This window comes from Elaeis guineensis, chromosome 16 (genome assembly GCF_000442705.2).
Source record: "Elaeis guineensis isolate ETL-2024a chromosome 16, EG11, whole genome shotgun sequence".
Classification (NCBI taxonomy): domain Eukaryota; kingdom Viridiplantae; phylum Streptophyta; class Magnoliopsida; order Arecales; family Arecaceae; genus Elaeis; species Elaeis guineensis.
In genome coordinates, this window is record NC_026008.2 from 16,682,811 (window position 1) to 16,701,245 (window position 18,435).

General features: G+C 38.0%; 1 protein-coding gene and 1 pseudogene across 1 annotated transcript; both read right to left on the reverse strand.

Moving 5' to 3' along the window:
* Positions 1-3,945: 3,945 nt before the first annotated feature.
* Positions 3,946-4,802, reverse strand: LOC140854232 (germin-like protein 9-3). The gene has a single exon (XM_073249695.1). The coding sequence runs from the start codon at positions 4,706-4,708 to the stop codon at positions 4,097-4,099; it is 612 nt and encodes a 203-aa protein (XP_073105796.1). The 5' UTR covers positions 4,709-4,802; the 3' UTR covers positions 3,946-4,096.
* Positions 4,803-8,713: 3,911 nt separating this feature from the next.
* Positions 8,714-11,719, reverse strand: LOC140854233 (germin-like protein 9-3; annotated as a pseudogene).
* Positions 11,720-18,435: the final 6,716 nt, after the last annotated feature.

The window sequence follows — 18,435 nt, forward strand, 5'->3', positions numbered from 1 at the left end:
TCATGGGCTGATGTATGACCATGATTAGTTCAAAATCGAAAAAAATTATTGATTTGGAACATACTAATAAAATGTGAATTATAAGTCATATGAACCCACAGATCATAATTATGATAGATTTATGATAATACATGATTAGTAATATATATTTATATAATTATTGAGTTATATTAAATGTCTGACACAAGATTTTATTGTTTATGATTTTTTTTGATATTGCTCATTTATTATTTTTGAATCATATTATTATATTGATATATATATATGATGGGATTCTTAATTGGTTGTAAATCCCATACCTCCAATTCTTCCTTTGTTTTTAGAGTTACATGATGCGTAGTATTGATTGGATTTGATACGAAGTTCGAGTACTGGAGTTATTAGTTCATAGGGTTGTTCGGTTTTTGAGTAATTATAATTGAATAAATTTATTTGATTATTATGAATCTATTTAATTGATATATTTGATAATTTATTTTAAATAAATTTTGATTTTATTGAAGATTTTACAGGTCTAACATAACCTAGAGGGCTTGTTCTAAGATTTATGCGCCGTGTCATGGCGTGACACTCCATAAACTCAAATGTAGCAATTGATAAGGTCACCAGCCGATGGAATTTTCTTTCATCATTAGACAAGCAATTGGTGTTGGACCAGTCGAAGAAGCGGACAAGCAGATCAACAGAAGAGTCCATTTGGAAAATGTTTAATCTTGGACGTTCAACACGGCTTCAGGATATAACCCACAATAAAATGCACTGATAGCGAGGAAATATGTCCAAGAACAATACTAGATGAAGGAAAAAATTTTTCACAGTCCAATTATATTATTGCACTGGTGCTCGATAAATCCCTCCACTGGAGGTTCGCTCTTCCAGTGAGATGACAATACCGTGGGCCCTTCATTCAAAGAGACAATGCTATACGGGTCCATGAGCCTAGGACGAGTAAATATTCCGTGAAACGGTGATACCACGTCACGGTTGTAACGTCCCAATAAAAATCTTTCATTACGGTGACGTGGATAAGCACTAACAACGTAAAACAAGGAGCATTAGCAGATGATAAAGCGGCTTGCCCTTCGGTCTTCCAGTCAGTCTGCGCGGTGGAGTGGCTTTCACTGGAATCTGACCCCCAGACTTGAAAACAATAAAAAGCGAGTAGGCTGGTTCCTGTTTTGGAAGGAAACACAAGAACAGAGGCGTGGCATCACTGTGCGCCTCCTTTTTCTTCATCCTCGACACGAGTAAATATTCAGCCACTTCATCGCACAGACTGATCAGGAGACGGAAGGGCAAAGCCGCTTGTCATCTGTTAATGCTTCTTACCTTATGTTGTTAGTGCTTGTCCACGTCACTGAAGAGAAATATTTTTATTGGGACGTTACAATAATGACGTGGTATCACCGTTACACTGAATATTTTTACTCGCTTAGGACTAGTGGACCTTCAGCCTAGGACTTCGGTGGCAAAAACTCCAGCGAAAGGGAGAAAGAGAAGGATCACCAATAATTGAGAAGAGAGTCGGGGGAATGGTTTTAATTCTATATGAAAAGGTGAAAGAGAAGGATTGATGAGAGAGATCTAAAAATATCTCAAAGAGAATGATTAGGGTGAGCTTGAAAGAAAGAGAGCAATCACGTGAGAAGAGAGGAAGTTTAATGGATTCCAGAAAGACCCTTTAATCTGTTATCCACCTTAGCGGTGAAAAAGTAATTCATAATTTTAATTATTTTTTAATTTAAATAAATATAATTTTGACTTAAAATATCAGTAGGGATAACAAAATCGATCCAACCCGATGGATATGCACCCTACCCCAAATCCGATCAAACTCAAAAAATAGGGTTTGACTGGGTTTGGGTAAAACCCGAAAGCTGTAGCACGAGTATACGTAGGGTATGGATAGTACTATTTTTTATCCAAATCTGAATCCGATCCGAACCTACGGATATGGGTAGTACCCGAACTCACACCCGAATATATATGTTTATAATTCTGTTTTGGTGGATAATATGCATAAAATTATTTTGGTTATTTATATGTTCTATGTTGAATTGTAATTCTATTTCTATCTTTAATTTTTATAAATCTGGACTTATAAATTATATTGTATGTTGCATTGATAATTTTATTTTGATTGATAATATGCATAAAATTATTTTGGTTGTTTATTTTTTTGGGTATGGGATAGGTATGGGACAGATATGGGCTGGGTATAGAAAAATAGGTTACCCGTGGGTATCTCCGAACCCATTGGGTATGTGGATGGATATTTCTTTTCTTATCTGATTGAGTATCGGGTAGGGTTTGGATACAGAGTATTAAGTTCAGATTTGGAGATGAGTAGTACAATATCCGACCCAAACCCTATCCATTGCCATCTCTAGATGTCAGCTAAATCATTATGTCAAAGTTATTCATACACAAATAGTTTCGTGAGGATTTGCAGTTATGCACGTAGATGTTAATATTGGGAGGGTATTCATGTAAATTTTAATATTTATATAGATAATCAAACAAAAAAATCTAATTTTTTTTTTTTGTGAGTATGCCCGCCTAAATATATAAAAATACATTAATACCTTCACAAAATTACTATTTCATGCCCTTATTTTTTTTTGGGATATTTATCTATTAAGGTTGTTTTGATTATTTCGATTTTAAATCATTAATTTTTTAACGATATTAGATGACATAGATATGTATGCAATAAAAAAAAGAAGAAAGAAGGATATATATATGTAAAATAAATATTTTATGAGGGTATAATATAAATATTGATTTTGGAAGTATATTTATGTAAATTTTAATATTTAGGAGTTATGTATAAATTTTTTTTTTTTTGCTTTAAGGTGACTTCAATCTACTTGAGGAAAGGAGAATATTACCCATAAAAAAAATAGAAGAAGTGTATAAGAAAATCCTACCTTTTTCTCTCTCCATATGCATCAACAAGTAATTGCCATCAGAGTATCTGAAACCCTTTTTTAATTGGTCATGTTCCACATAGGGCTGAAACTGGATCGAATATGAATTGGATACTAGCATATCCATATCCATATTTATTTTTTTAACAAATATAAATACGAATAGATATTATTCAGATGTAAAAATTTATATCTATATTTATTTTAAATAGATACGGATATAATTTGGATATTAAAAATATGGATATAATTATCAATATAACTTAGATAATCAAACTTTATGACTACAGAACAAAAGATATTATTAAATAGATGAAAAATTAAATTAATAACATATTTATATGATTATATTTTTTTTAAAAAATTAGTAAATACTATATATAATTATATAGAGTTATATGTCGATTCGAATATTCGGATATGAATCAGATAATTGTCTATCCATATTCATATCTATTTTTCTTTGATGGATATACATACGGATACGGATATTAGTCAGATTCTTAAATTTCTATGCATATCCGGATTATTCGAATATGAAAATAGATTTGGATGGATAATATTTATACTACTTTCACCCCTAATTCTACATCAATGTTGTAGCCCCGAAACTTTTACTTTTTGTCTATGAGAAAGCATGTTTTTGCACTGTCCTCTTTTTATTTTTATCACTTTTCTTTGGAAAGACAGAATTATGTTGTTCCATATATATAGCTGAAAGGATGACGTGTAATTTATGAAATTAGCTGAAAATACGGTCCAAATTAAGCAGTGGGCGACGTGTATTGTAATTTGTATGTACTTCGAAAAATGCATAAAATACAGTAGATGGCCCAAGAGATCATGAGCCTAACAATTCATTCAATTCACACAGGAATGGTAGCATGGAAATGGCAAAATAAAAATATTAATATGTCTAATGAAAGCAGTCAAGCAATAACGTTTTGTATCTCATTTAAATTCCTTATTAATGAAATTTGAGGTGGTTCCCACATTCCACTCAAGAACAAGACAGGAATTTTTTTTAAAAAAATAAAACAATAAAGGGAATACATTAAACTCTCAAAGACAGACAACACTATAAATAAAGAACGACCAAGTAATCAACATTAATCCAAGCCATGAGAAGCCAAAGACGAAAGGCACCCAGACACCAGCAACTCGAATCAACCCATGGTGGCAGCTGAGACAAGCTTGTCAATGGTCTGAGCATCAGTCTTGAAGGACTTGGCCAACACATCTTCGTCAATGCCACTGCCAAACAAAGTCTTTGGAAGAGACACTGTGCCGGCGTTAGCACTGCCGAATGCAGACAAGGCAACAGCTGGGTACCTGGGGTCTTTGTTCGCTTGGAAGTGCACCAGGCCCTTGGGGAACACAAACATGTCACCAGTCCGAAGCACCTGAGTGAAGAGCGTGTTGTTGGAGTCCACGAGCCCGACTTGGAGCCATCCTTGCACGACAAGGAGAAGCTCTGCCGACCGAGGGTGGTTGTGGGGTGGATTGATGCCCCCAGGTGCAAACTGGAGCGCAGCATACGAGACGCTCTGCCCCATGAGTGCTGGGAACTCCACCTGGCTCGCCTTGGTCACCTTAAATGTTGCATCCATGGGAGCACCCCTCAAGGCCTGTTTGAGCCCTTTGAAGGTGAAGAAGTCGGCATCTGGAGTGACTCCATCAGGAACTATGAAATCTGATGTGATGTCAGGGTCTCCGGCATGCGTGCCGAGGAGGGTTGCGAGAACTATGGCAAGAGTTAGCCATGCATTGGAAGCCATTTTTTCTTGGTGTCTGGTGCTTCTTCTGGATGCATGGCTAAGGAGTAAGGTGGGGTATAAATAGGCATGCAGAAGCACTGAAAGGAAGAAATTTTCAAGGAATGGACTCGATATGCATTGTTAATTTTAATGCAAGATCTGCATGCCGGCCTGGAAGGAATGCTTGTCTATTGCCATAGTTTGACACATTCCATAGCTGACAACCAGGCATTCTATGTAATGTTTTCGATTTTGTAATTTTCTGGTCTGCCTTGTTGCGGTACTGATTCAAACTATTCTTATTTAGAGGGCCTCCATGAACTATAGTGTATGTTTGTTAGTACTGGCTCAAGGTAACTTGCCTTGAGCGAATTACAAATTGATCTGCTAACAAACTATTGCCAAAGAGGGTGCCAACTGGCTGGTAGGGAAATTGCAGGGAAAATCTCTCATGTTGATGCAGGAGACCTCAGTTTGATCCCTTCCTCACTTTGATATCCGGCAGGCTTCTATACTTTGCTTTTTCCGAGACTTATGTGCATGGAAAGATGTCCGTACTCTTTCAGCATGTATGTGTGTCAATGCTCAGTTATATATCAGATATTCTTCTGTTTTAGTAGTTAGTACGATGGTTGTGTAACACCCGGCCCAATTGGGCCCAGAATCAGCCCACAGCCCATACAAAAAAAAACAAAAAAAAAACAGGGGAGAAGACTCCCAAAGGGAGTCTTCTTCCTCCATTCACCGGCTCCCAATTGGAGTCGGAAAGAGCCCCCTCCGGCTCTATTTAAGGAGGAGAACCCTCCTCTCTCCCTCTCATCAGAGAATCTCGGGTCAATCGACGGCGATCGTCGGGAAAAGTGCTGCGGATACCCTTACTGTGCCCGTCCCAGTTTCTCGTCGGAAAGCCTCGCCGGCGTCGAAGGTGAGCCTCCTCCTCCTTCCTCTCTTCTCTCCTTTCTTTTCCGTGTCGGTGCGCACGCTCGCTGGCGACCGGTGTCGCCGGATTTTGTTGCGAAAGAACCTCTATTTTTGCCCGTTTTTTTTCGATTTTCCGACGCCGGTGGTCACCACCGACCACCGGTTTGGCCTCTCTAAACCCATGAGGGTTACCCCCTTTGCTGCCGGTCTTTACCGTGTCGGCCGTGGTCCGAACGGCCGGTCAAAAGGAGGGGACTTGTCGGTCCCCTGTTTCGGCCAAGAAAGAGCCCGAAGAAGAAAAGAAAAAGAGAAAAGAAATAAAAAAGAAGAAGAAGAGAGAGAAATTTTCTCTCTCTTCTCTCCCTCCTTTCTCTCTCTTTCCTCTCCCCTCTCTCTACATTCTCTCTATATTTTTTCTCTCTAAATTCTCTCTCTATTTTCTCTCTCTAGATCTTTCTCTCTTTTTATGGATTTTGTCTCTCTAGAGTCTTTCTCTCTTTCTTTGATTTCATCACAGACCCTAGGATAAACTTGAGATGAAAATAAGATGATCTGAGATTGCTCCAAAATTCGTGCAGTAGATCTTATCCCAGCTCGATCTTATTTGAAATTTATAATATTTGATTCATATTGAGTCACCTTGATAGGACATCTGATGATCTCGATCATGATTATCTTATCTGAAGGATACGAAGATTCTCTCCCTATTTTCTCTCTCTACTTTCTCTCTCTAGAATTTTCTCTCTCTTCATGAATTTCTCTCTCGAGAAGTCTTATGGATCAGCTACAAAAGGACTCACCTCCACGGGGTATGCAAACTTCACTATGAAAAAAAAATTTTACAAGAGGAGATCTCACCCTCAACCCTCGTACACCCAATTTTTCTCTCACAGAAAGTTCTCCCTCATAAAAGCTCTCTCTCTTGGAAAACCCCTTTGAACCCCTGAAGTGACCACTATCCGCTGTTCAGGAGCTTCTTGCTCCTTCTCTCCACAATGTCACGATCTCTCTCTCTTCACGAGCTCGGGCTTTCCACCATTGAAGCCCGTCCACGCTGCACAGGACCACCAGACGAACCACTAACACACTCTCTGTAGCATAGATCAAGCTTTTTGTAGGCTTCAACCCTTCTTAGATTAGGTTTAGAAAGTGATTAGGAGTCCTAAACAACCTCAAATAAGTCCAAAATCCTTCTCCAGCCATCGGATCGTGACCGAAAACTATCCACGCCCTCGCGGTCCATGGAATAGTATCGTGGAGCGTGCAAAATGCGTGGGAAATGCCCATGCGGTCCACTCGCTGGGCCGTGGACCACCCGATCCACGGTGGACCGGGGTGTAGGCCCCAGGCACGGCACCTGGGCCTGGGCCGGCCCACGCGCACCGGCCTGGGCCGCGTCTTGCGCATCTGGCCTGCGTGCTGCCGCATCCTGGGCGGCGTTCCGCCTCCTGCGGCCGTGCCGCCGCCAGCGGTCCTCCGTTGCCTCGAGTTCCGTACAAGCTTCAAAAGCACGTATCTTCTCCGTCCGAGCTCCGTTTGGGGTGATCTTCATCTCGTTGGACTCCATTTCTCATCATGAACCTCACTGTGGGCTCAATGTGAATCGAATCTCGAGACATCAAATTCTAACATAGTGGCCTCATTAGAAACTAAACAGGAAGCTTAAGTCGGTCGATAAGCTCATCTACCACCATGTGCAGCGAGGCAATATTAACTGGGAACTCGATTCAGATGCCGCGAATTATTTTGGACATCATTCAAAATTATAACACAGTATTGTTACATTGCACTGGTGCTCAGTAAAAACTTTGGCATTCAGAACATATATGTTTCTAATAAGACCTGTTAACCTATTTCTCACTTTAGAGCTGAAAAGATAATTTTATACTTTTAATTATTTTTAATTTAAATAAATATGATTTTAGCTAGAAACATCAGTTACTGTTATGTCAAAGTTATTCATGTAAAAATAGTATCTTTTAAGAACATGCATGCAAATATCAATTTTATCAGGATATTTACGCAAATTTCAATATTTAGAAGTCTGTTCAAGCAAAAAATCTATGAATATTTTTTTTTGTGAGCATGTCCTCTTAAATATATAAAATTATATTAATATCTATGTAAAAATACTATTTGCATGTATATCCTTATAAATATATTTTTACACGTTTACCTATTAATGATATTTCAATCATTTTAATTTTAAATAATTAATTTTTTACTTCATTACATGACATGGATACATATGCTAAAAAAAAGGAAAAAGAAAGATATACATATAAAACAAGTGTTTCATAAGGATATACATGCATGCAAATATTGATTTTGGAAGTATTTATATAAATTTTAATATTTAAGAGGTATGTATGTTATTTTTTTTTTAACCTTGAGGTGACTTTAGTCCATTTGAGGAAAGGAGAATGTTAGCCACAAAGAAATAGAAGAAGTGTTCAAGAAAATCCTACTTGTTTCTCTCTCCATATGCATTAGCAAATAATTGCCTCCCAAACTCTCCTATAATATGCCATGTTCTTCATCAATGATGTAGCCTTGCAATTTTTCATTTTCTATATCCACAGGAAAGCAGTTTTTTTTTTCTTTTCAATTTTATTTGGAAAGATACATAATTATAGTGTTCTATATAGCAGAAAGAATGACGTATAATTTGTGAAATTATCTGAAAATAGGGTCCAAAACAGTGGTGGACGTTTATTCTGCGTACTTCGAAATATGCATAAAATACAGTAGATGGCCCATGAGATCATAAGCCTAACAATTCACTCAATTCACATAGGAATAGTAGCATGGAAATGGCAAAATAAAAACATTAACTTGTCTAAATGCCGTCAAACAATAACATTTTGTATCTTATTTAATTTCCTTTATCTCTTTAAGGTGGTTTCCCACAATTGCGCTCCAGAACAAGACAGGAAATTTTAAAAAAATAAAGAATAAAGGGGATAGATTACACTCTCAAAGACAGAAAACACTATCAATAAAGAATAACCAAGCAACCAACATTACTCCAAACAATGAGAAGCCAAAGACGAAAAGCACCCGGACACCAGCAACTCGAGATGCTCAAGTGAATAATTACGTAAATCAACCCATGGTGGCAGCCGAAACAAGCTTGTCGATGGTTTCAGCATCGGTCTTGAAGGACTTGGCCAGTACATCTTCGTCAATGCCACTGCCAAACAAAGTCTTCGGAAGAGACACTGTGCCGGCGTTAGCACTGCCGAATGCCGACAAGGCAACGGCTGGGTACCTCGGGTCTTTATTCGCTTGGAAGTGCACCAGGCCCTTGGGAAACACGAACATGGCACCAGTCCGAAGCACCTGGGTGAAGAGCGTGTTGTTGGAGTCCACGTGTAACACTCCGGCCCAAATTGGGCCAGAATCAACCCAAAGCCCAAACAAAAAAAAAAAAAAAGAAGAAGACTCCCGCAGGGAGTCTTCTTCTCCCGACCGGCTCCTAATCGGAGTCGGAAACCTCATCGGAGAGGAGTCAAACTCCTCTCCTCCGGTTCTATTTAAAGGGGAGATCCTTCTCCCTTCTTCCTGCCAAAGAATCCCGGAGCAAAACGGCAGCAATCACCGAAAATTTCTCACGGAGACCCGTCACTGTGCCATCCAATTTCTCGTCGGAAAAACTTCGCTGGCGACGGAGATAAGCCTCCTCCCCTTCCTTTCTGTGCCGATGTGCACGCTCGCCGGCGACCGGATCGCCGGATTTTTTTGTGGAAGAATCTTCCTTTTTGCCATTTTTCCGTCGCCGGTGGTCACCACCGACCACCGGTTTGGCCGCCTCTTGCCACCGGATCACCTCTCCTTCGGCCGCCGACCATCCCCGCGCCGGCTGCGCCGCCGGCCGGCCAACCAATGAGGGGATCAAAGATCCCCTGTTTCGGTCAAAAACAAGCCCACGGGAAAAAGAAAAGAAAAAGAAAAAAGAAAAGAAAAAGGAAAAAGAAAAGAAAAAGGAAAAAGAAAAAGAAAAAGGAAAAAGAAAAAGGAAAAAGAAAAAAAAAGAGAGAATTTTCTCTCTCTCCTTTCTCTTCCTCTTTCCTCTCTCCTCTCTCTACCTTCTCTCTCTAGTTTCTCTCTCTAGATTCTCTCTCTAGACCTTTCTCTCTTTATGAATTTTGTCTCTCTAGAGTCTTTTTCTCTCTCTGATTTCATCACGGACCCTAGGATAAACTTGAAAATGAAAATAAGATGATCTGAGATTGCTTCGAAATTCGTGCGGTAGATCTGATCCCAGTCCGATCCTATTCAAAATTTGTAACACTTGATTCATATTGAGTCACCCTGGTAGGACCTCTGATGATCTCGACCATGATTGCCTCATCTGAAGGATACGAAGATTTCTCTCTCCACTTTTTCTCTCTACTTTCTCTTTCTAGAATTTTTTCTCTCTTCATGGATTTTCTCTCTCTAGAAGTCTTATGGATCAGTAGAGGATCCAGATACTTAGATAAATCCTAATTTTGATTAATTCTAAGAGAGGTCCTCGATTTGTGTTATTAGGATCGATTATCGGTAATTTCTCTATATGTGATTTTTATATTGATCAGGATCATGAAGAGATGATTGTCTGCATATGATATCGAGTGGAATATTTTGTTAAAGAAATTCATAAATCAAAGAAGAACTGATTTCTGTGCTTGGATCAATCACCGATAAAGGTAAGAATTCCTGTACATGATCACCATTATAAATATGCTATTTTACCGTTGGTCTTGTATTATTGGTTTTGCATCGTCGGATTTGAGATCGATGAATTTATTATACCTGAGATAATGTTATTTGATTTTGAGCATGAGTATGTTATGTCAATATATATATGTATCAGAGATTGATGGCATGATTATACATATCTGAATTGATCATAATGCAAGTCGGAATTGATTTGATGAAATCAACACAAAATGATTAAATAAAAAGAAAGAGATATATGGTATGACTAGCCTTGTCATATAGAACAGCCCGTTAGGAGCTTATGCCTGGGACAGCCCCCACTGGCTTACAGGTGGATCAGCCGGCCAGGAGCTCATGCCTGGGACAGCTCACCAGGAGCTTATGCCTGGGACAACCTCTCACGGGTTGTCGTATGTGGGACAGCCGGCTAGGAGCTCATCCTGGGACAGTCTTGAAAGGTTTTTATGTGGAAATTGATTCGGATGATGACTGAGGTATAGACTTGGACAGTCCAGAGCTAGAAAGAAAAGGTTAAAAATCATGTGATTATGAAAAGAAAAATGAAAGATAAGACATGAAATAATTGTTGAACAAAAGTATTTCACCTATTAACATATGATGATTCATCTATTTTAACAAGACAGAAAATTTATGGATGTTTACATTATTCTGGACATTGAACATGAGATTTTATATTTTATTGCTTATTCGTATTTTCTGATTATATTACTATATTAGTGTGATATGGAAATTCTTACTGGACTGTAAAGCTCATATCCTTTATCTTTCTTTTCTTCTCAGAGTTTCAAGATGTCCATGGTTGGCTATGGTATGGATTTGTGAGTGAGCGGATGCATAGATAGAGTACCGTTGATACCTGATCAGAGGATTGAAGGAATGTTAATTGTAATTATGCAAGATTTTATGAATTATTGTTGAAATAAATTATTATGGTTGATAAGGTTGTAATGATTTAATTTGACCTTGCATATTCTTTAGGGCTTGCTCTAAGGAGTGTGTGGCCATCACGTATCCGACCCAGATGTTGGGTTCGGGACGTGACACCACGAGCCCGACTTGGAGCATCCTTGCACGACAAGGAGAAGCTCTGCGGAGCGAGGGTGGGTGTGGGTGGATTGATGCCCCCTGGTGCAAACTGGAGCACAGCATACGAGACGCTCTGCCCCATGAGTGCTGGGAACTCCGCCTGGCTCGCCTTGGTCACCTTAAATGGTGCATCCTTGGGACACCCCGCAAGCCTGTTTGAGCCCTTTGAAGGTGAAGAAGTCGGCATTTGGGGTGACTCCATCAGGAACTATGAAATCTGATGTGATATCAGCGTCTCCGCTTGTGCGCCGATGAGGGTTGGAGAACTATGACAAGAGTTAGCCATGCATTGGAAGGCATTTTTTCTTGGTGTCTGGTGCTTCTTCCGGATGCATGGCCAAGAAGTAAGGTGGGGTATAAATAGGCATGCAGAAGTACTGAAAGGAAGAAAATTTCAAAGGGATGGACTCCAAAATGCATTTTTTTAATACAAGATTTGCATGCCGGCCTAGAAGCAATGCTTGCCTATGGCTATAGTTGGACGCAGTCCACAGCCGACAGCTGGGCATTTTTTTGTGATGTTCTCAAGTTTGTAATCTTCTGGTTAGCCTTGTTCAGATTTGATTCAAACTAATCTTATTTAGTGGGTCTTCATGAATTTTACTGTACGTTTTTTAGCACTGGATCGAGGTAACATGGCCTAAGCGAATTAGTAATTCGTAACAAATTATTGCCGTACAGAGTGCCAATGGATGGGTACGAAAATTCTTGGAAATATCTCTCACGTTGATGCATGAGAGTTCAGTTTGATCTCTTCCTTGCTCTGGTATTTGGCAGGCTTCCACCCAACCTAGTTCTATTTCTTTGTTTTCCTCGAAAAAATGTCCATAAAAAATTGCCTTCAGTGTCACAATTTAAGACTAAATGCAAAATGACTATATGAAAAGTATTATTAATTTGGGTTCACTACCTTATGTAGATATTCAAATCTACTTAATGCATAGTTAATATAAGACTAAACACATACCTGTACGAGTCTTTACATTCAACATTTATGATTGTCTATCCTTAATATATAACTATTATTCTTCTATTTAATATGATAGCTGTTCATAAAAATTTTATACCACTGGTTACTAAATTGGCTATTTATAGATATGCTTATGAATATGAACTCTATATTTTTAAAATTTATATTTTTATTATATGAAAAATGATTGCATGATTGCTTTACTGTTAAAATTTTTTATGGACTATCAACTCTATAAAACTATTTAGTCTCTAATTATTGTGCATAATTTAAGAAAAGAAGATTAAACAACATGATTTAAGAACACTTATTTTAAGAAACATGGATAAAGGCTCTCAGATAGCTATATATAACCTCTAAAAATAGGATAAATCGACATTCGAGGCTAGTTCCATATAATCTTGTTAGCAGATAATAGTAGTTGACATATGATCTTATTAAAAGATAATAGTAGTCAGTATTTATCAATTACGGTCTTATCTTATATATGCGTGCGCGCGCGCGCGCGCACACACACACATATATATATAATATATAATAGTGATCTTAATATTTAGTCTGCGAGATTTGATTTATGGTATACTTAGGTAACAATGATTTAAGATTTTATTTATGCTATACATTTGGAGCTATGTTTATGAAATATTGATGATTTATACATGCACGATTGGATTTATGACTTACTTTATGGTATTGTACTATAAAATTTTTTATTTTATATTATTTATTTTTTAGTATATAATATTATTATTTTTTTGAAATGATGTATCATTCATAAAAATTTTATGCTTGATTCAATAAAATAGTGTCAGATTTACTTACTGAGCTGTATAGCTTATATCTCGTTTTATTTTCTTTTTCCAAATAAATAGGACTGCTAGAATTGAAGAATGATTTACATTTGGGGTTTGTGCTAGCAGGCTTAATGATTTTATAACAAATCTTTTTTTCTTTAATTAACTATGAATTTATAGCTGATGACCTTTTTGAATTTTGAGATTATGGGTTTGGTATTTAAATTTGGAGTTAAAGGCTCTAAACCAGTTTTTTAGTTAATTATTTGATTGATGATGAATTTGGATTTTTTATTTTATTTGAGATTATAATTGTTGACTTAAGGTTGTCATGGGCTGTACCTCTCAATAGCAAGATCATGTTAGGGCCTAGAAGCAATGTTCATGTATTGCTGTTGTTTGACACATTCCATAGCCGACAACTGGCATTCTATGTAATGCTTTCAATTTTGTAATTTCCTGGCTGCCTTGTCGTGGTACTGATTCAAAACTAATCTTGGCCTCCATGAACTGTAGTGCATGTTTGTTAGTACTGGATCAAGGAAACATGCCTTAAGTGAATTTCTTATTGGTCTACTAAAAAACTATTGCCATTAAAGGGTGCCAACTTGCTGGAAGGGAAATTGCATGGAACATCTCTCATGTTGATGCAAGCGACCTCAGTTTGATCCCTTCGTCACTTTGGTATTCGGCAGGCTTCTACCCGCCGTAGTTCTGTTCCTTTTTTCAAAAGTTATGTCCACGGAAAGATGTCGGTACTCTTTTAGCATATATGGCGTCCATTCTCAGTCATATATCAGATATTCTTCTATTTTAATACCATGGTTGTTCATAAAAAATTTATATCACCAAGTACAGAATAGCTCTACTTTAACGTAGGGAAAGCAGTTACGAGTCCAAAAAAAAAAAAAAAAAGAGGCAAAGCCGTTCATTGTAAACATTTTTTTTTGGAATGTAATGAAGTGAGGTGCTTTGCCCAGATCTATTGCAGAATACAAAAAATAAACTGTCCTTTTGATTGTATATGGATGAGCTCTATAAACTCTAATTTTTACTGTATATGGATGAGTTCCATAAACTGAAACTTAATCGACAGGTCACCAGCCAATGGAATTTTCTTCCATAATCAGACAAGCATATGTGGCTGGTATTCGGCTCGAGTTAATCATTAACTTCATCTTCTATCAGAAACAATCGATAAACTCAAGTTAATCAACTTCTTCTTCTTCTTAGACATAAATGGATCTCAATTGGAGCCATGATATAGATGCCAGGGAACTCTGATACAAGCGTGCAGCATTGCCGTATGGTCAAATTATATTGCTATGGTGCTTAGTTACCTTAGATATGGCAGAGTCCCCAACTCTAGAGCAAACTGGCTGTCCCAATGCAGTGACAGTGATTATTGGTTTTGTTCGCTGAGGTTAAGAAGACTTGTGCAGGAACGTTGAGGCAGATGAATGGTTAGTCTGAAAGAGATGTCATGGAGATGAATTCTGTCACGCTCTGAACCCAATATCTGAATTGGATACATGATGGCCGCATACTCCTGTAACACCCCGGCCCAAATTGGGCCCAGAATCAGCCCACAGTTCAAAAAAAAAAAAAAAGAGAAAGCAGGGGAACTGGGAAGAACACTCCCGATAGGAGTCTTCTTCTCTGATTAAACCCCGGCAATCAGGAGTCCTAGGACCCCCAGGAGTCCTAGGGCTTTCTATAAAAAGACCCTCCCCTTCCTTAGAAGCCGATCATCGGTCCTCTTCCCCTCTCTTTCTCCCTGATTTTTCGATCGGAGCTGCGGATAATCGTTTTGTTCTCATCGTGATTGCTCACCGACGAGGTCACCGGAGGCCGAAGTAAGTTATTCCTCCACTTCCTCTCTTCTTTCCCCTTCTTCCCGTGCCTTTGTGCACGACTGCCGGCGACGGATGTCGTCGATTTTTGGTCGGAGAAGAGACCCCTGTTTTGGTCTCTTCTTCCCTTGGATTTTTCGGCGCCGGCGATCACAACCGACCGCCGGCCTTGCCTCTCCGAACCCGAGAGAGTGGCCCCCCTCTGCCGCTGGCCTCCGCCGTGACGGCCGTGGCCTGAACAGCCGGGCAAAGGAGGGAAACCACCGGTCCCCTGTTTTGGCCCAAAGGAACCACGGGAAAGAAGAAAAGAAGAAGAAGAAGAAGGAAAGAAAAAGAAAAAGAAAAGAAGAAGAAGGAAAAGAAAAGAAAAAGAAAAAAAAGAAAAGAAAAAGAGAAAGAGAAAAGAAAAAAATAATGAGAGTTCTCTCTCTTTCCTCTCTCCTCTCTCTACCTTCTCTCTATATTTTCTCTCTCTAGATTCTCTCTCTATTTTCTCTCTCTAGATCTTTCTCTCTCTTTATGAATTTTATCTCTCTAGAATCTTTCTACTCTCTCTCTGATTGTATCACAGACCCTAGATAAATTTGAAATAAAAATATGATGATTTGAGATTGCTCTAAAATTCATGTGGTAGATCTGATCCCAGTCCGATCCTATTCGAAATTTATAATATTTGATTCATATTAAGTCACCCTGATAGGACCTCTGATAATCTGACCATGATTGCCTCATCTAAAAGATACGAGATTTCTCTCTCTAAAATTTTCTCTCTCTTCATGAATTTTCTCTCTCTAGAAGTCTTATGGATAGTGGAGGTCCAGATACTTAGATAAATTTAATTTGATTAATCTTGAGAGAGGTCCTAGATTTGTGTTATTAGGATTGATTTTCAGATAATTTTCTCCATATATATGATTTTTATATTGATCAGGGTCATGAAGAATGATTGTCTGCATATGATATCGATGGAATATTTTGTTAGAGAAATTATAAATCAAAGAAGAAAATTAATTTTTGTGCTTGGATCAGTCACCGATAAAGGTAAAATCCCTGTACATGATCACTATTTATATATGCTATTTTACTGTTAGTCTTGCATCGTTTTTTGCATCGTCAGATTTGAGATCGATGAATTTATATACCGAGATACTGTTATTTGATTTTGAGCATGAGTATGTTATGTCAATATATATGTATCAGAGATTGATGGCATGATTATATGGATATGACATATCTGAATTGATCATAATGTAAGTCGGAATTGATTTGATGAAATCAACGTAATGATTAAATGAAAAAAGAGATATATGGTATGGACTAGCCTTTCATGTGGAACAGCCGGCCAGGAGCTTATGTCTGGGACAGCCCTCAGGAGCTTATGCCTGGGAAGCCCATGGCTTATAGGTGGATCAGTCGGCCAGAGCTCATGCTGGGACAGCCGCAGGAGCTTATGCTTGGGACAGCCTCTCACGGACTTTCGTACGTGGGACAGCCGCCAGAGCTCATCCTGGGATAGTCTTGAAAGATTTTTAAGTGATTCGATCGGATGATGACTGAGGTATAGAGTTGGTAGTCCAGAGCCAGAAAAAAAAGTTAAAAATCATGTTATTATGAAAAGAAAATGAAAGATAAGCATGAAACAATTGTTGAACAAAATGTTTTACCTGTTAACATATGATGATGCATCTATTTTACAAGACAGAAAATTTATGGAATGCTTGCATTATCTGACATTGAAAATGAGATTTTATATTTTACTGCTTATCCTTATTTTCAGACTATATTACTATATCAGTGTGATATGAAAATTCTTACTGGGCTGTAAAGCTCACACCCCTTCATCTTTCTTTTTCTTCTCAGAGTTCAGGATGCTATGGTTGGCTATGGTTGGATTTAGGGTGAGCAGATGATAATAGAGTGTCATGATCTGATCAGATAATTGAAGAATTTAATTGTAATTATGTAAATTTTATGAATTATTACTGAAATTAATTTATGGATGTTAAAGTTGTAATGAATTTATTTTGGCCCTTGCATATTCTTTAGGACTTGCTCTAAGGAGTGTGCGGCATCACGTATCCAATCGGGTGTGTGGGTTTCAGGGCGTGACAACTCCTTAGAGCAAACCCTAAGAATATGGCAAGGCAAATATTCATTACAACCTCAACATCCATAATATCTAATTTCAATAATAACTAGTAAAATTTACATAATTACAAATTAAATTCCTTCAATCCTCTGATCAGGTATCATGACATTCTATCTATGCATCCGCTCACTCATAAATCCATACCATAGCCAACCATGAGCATCCTATAACTCTGAGAAGAAAAAGAAAGATGAAGGGTGTGAGCTTTACAGCCCAGAAAGAATTTTCATATCACACTGATATAGTAATATAATCTGAAAATAAAAATAAGCAATAAAATATAAAATCTCATGTTCAATATTCGAATACTGCAAATATCCATAAATTTCTGTCTTGTTAAAATCAATGCATCATCATATGTTAACAGGTGAAATATTTTTGTTCAATAATTGTTTCATGTCTTATCTTTCATTTTTCTTTTCATAATCACATGATTTTTAACTTTTTCTTTCTAGCTCTGGACTAACCAAGTCTATACCTCAGTCATCATCCAAATCAATTTACACTTAAAAGTCTATCAAGACTATCCCAGGATGAGCTCCTGGCCGGCTGTCCCACGTACGAAAGTCCGTGAGAGGCTGTCCCAAGCATAAGCTCCTGGCGGACTGTCCCAGACATGAGCTCTTGGCCGACTGATCCACCTATAAGCCAGTGGGGGCTATCCCAGGCATAAGCTCCTAGCAGGCTGTCCCAGACATAAGCTCCTGGTAGGCTGTTCCACATGACAAGGCTAGTCCATACCATATCTCTCTTTTTCATTTAATCATTACATGTTGATTTCATCAAATCAATTCCGACTTACATTATGATCAATTTAGATATGTCATATCCATATAACCATGCCATCAATCTCTCATACATATATATTGACATAACATACTCATGCTCAAAATCATATAAGCAAATAATGGTGTCTCGGATATAGTAAATTGATCGATCTCAAATCCAACGATGCAAAAATAATGATGCAAGATCAATGGTAAAATAGCATATAAAATAGTGATCATGTATAGGGATTCTTACCTTTACCGGTGACTGATCCAAGCATAGAAATCAATGATCTTCTTTGATTTATGAATTTTGAAAATAGGATATTCCATACGACATCTTATGCAAGCAGTCGTATCTCTTCATGACCTTGATCAAATATTAAAAATCGATAATCGATCCTAATAACACAAATCTAGGACTTCTCCTAAGATTACCCAAAATCGAGATTTGTCTGAGTATCTAGACCTCCATTGGTCCAC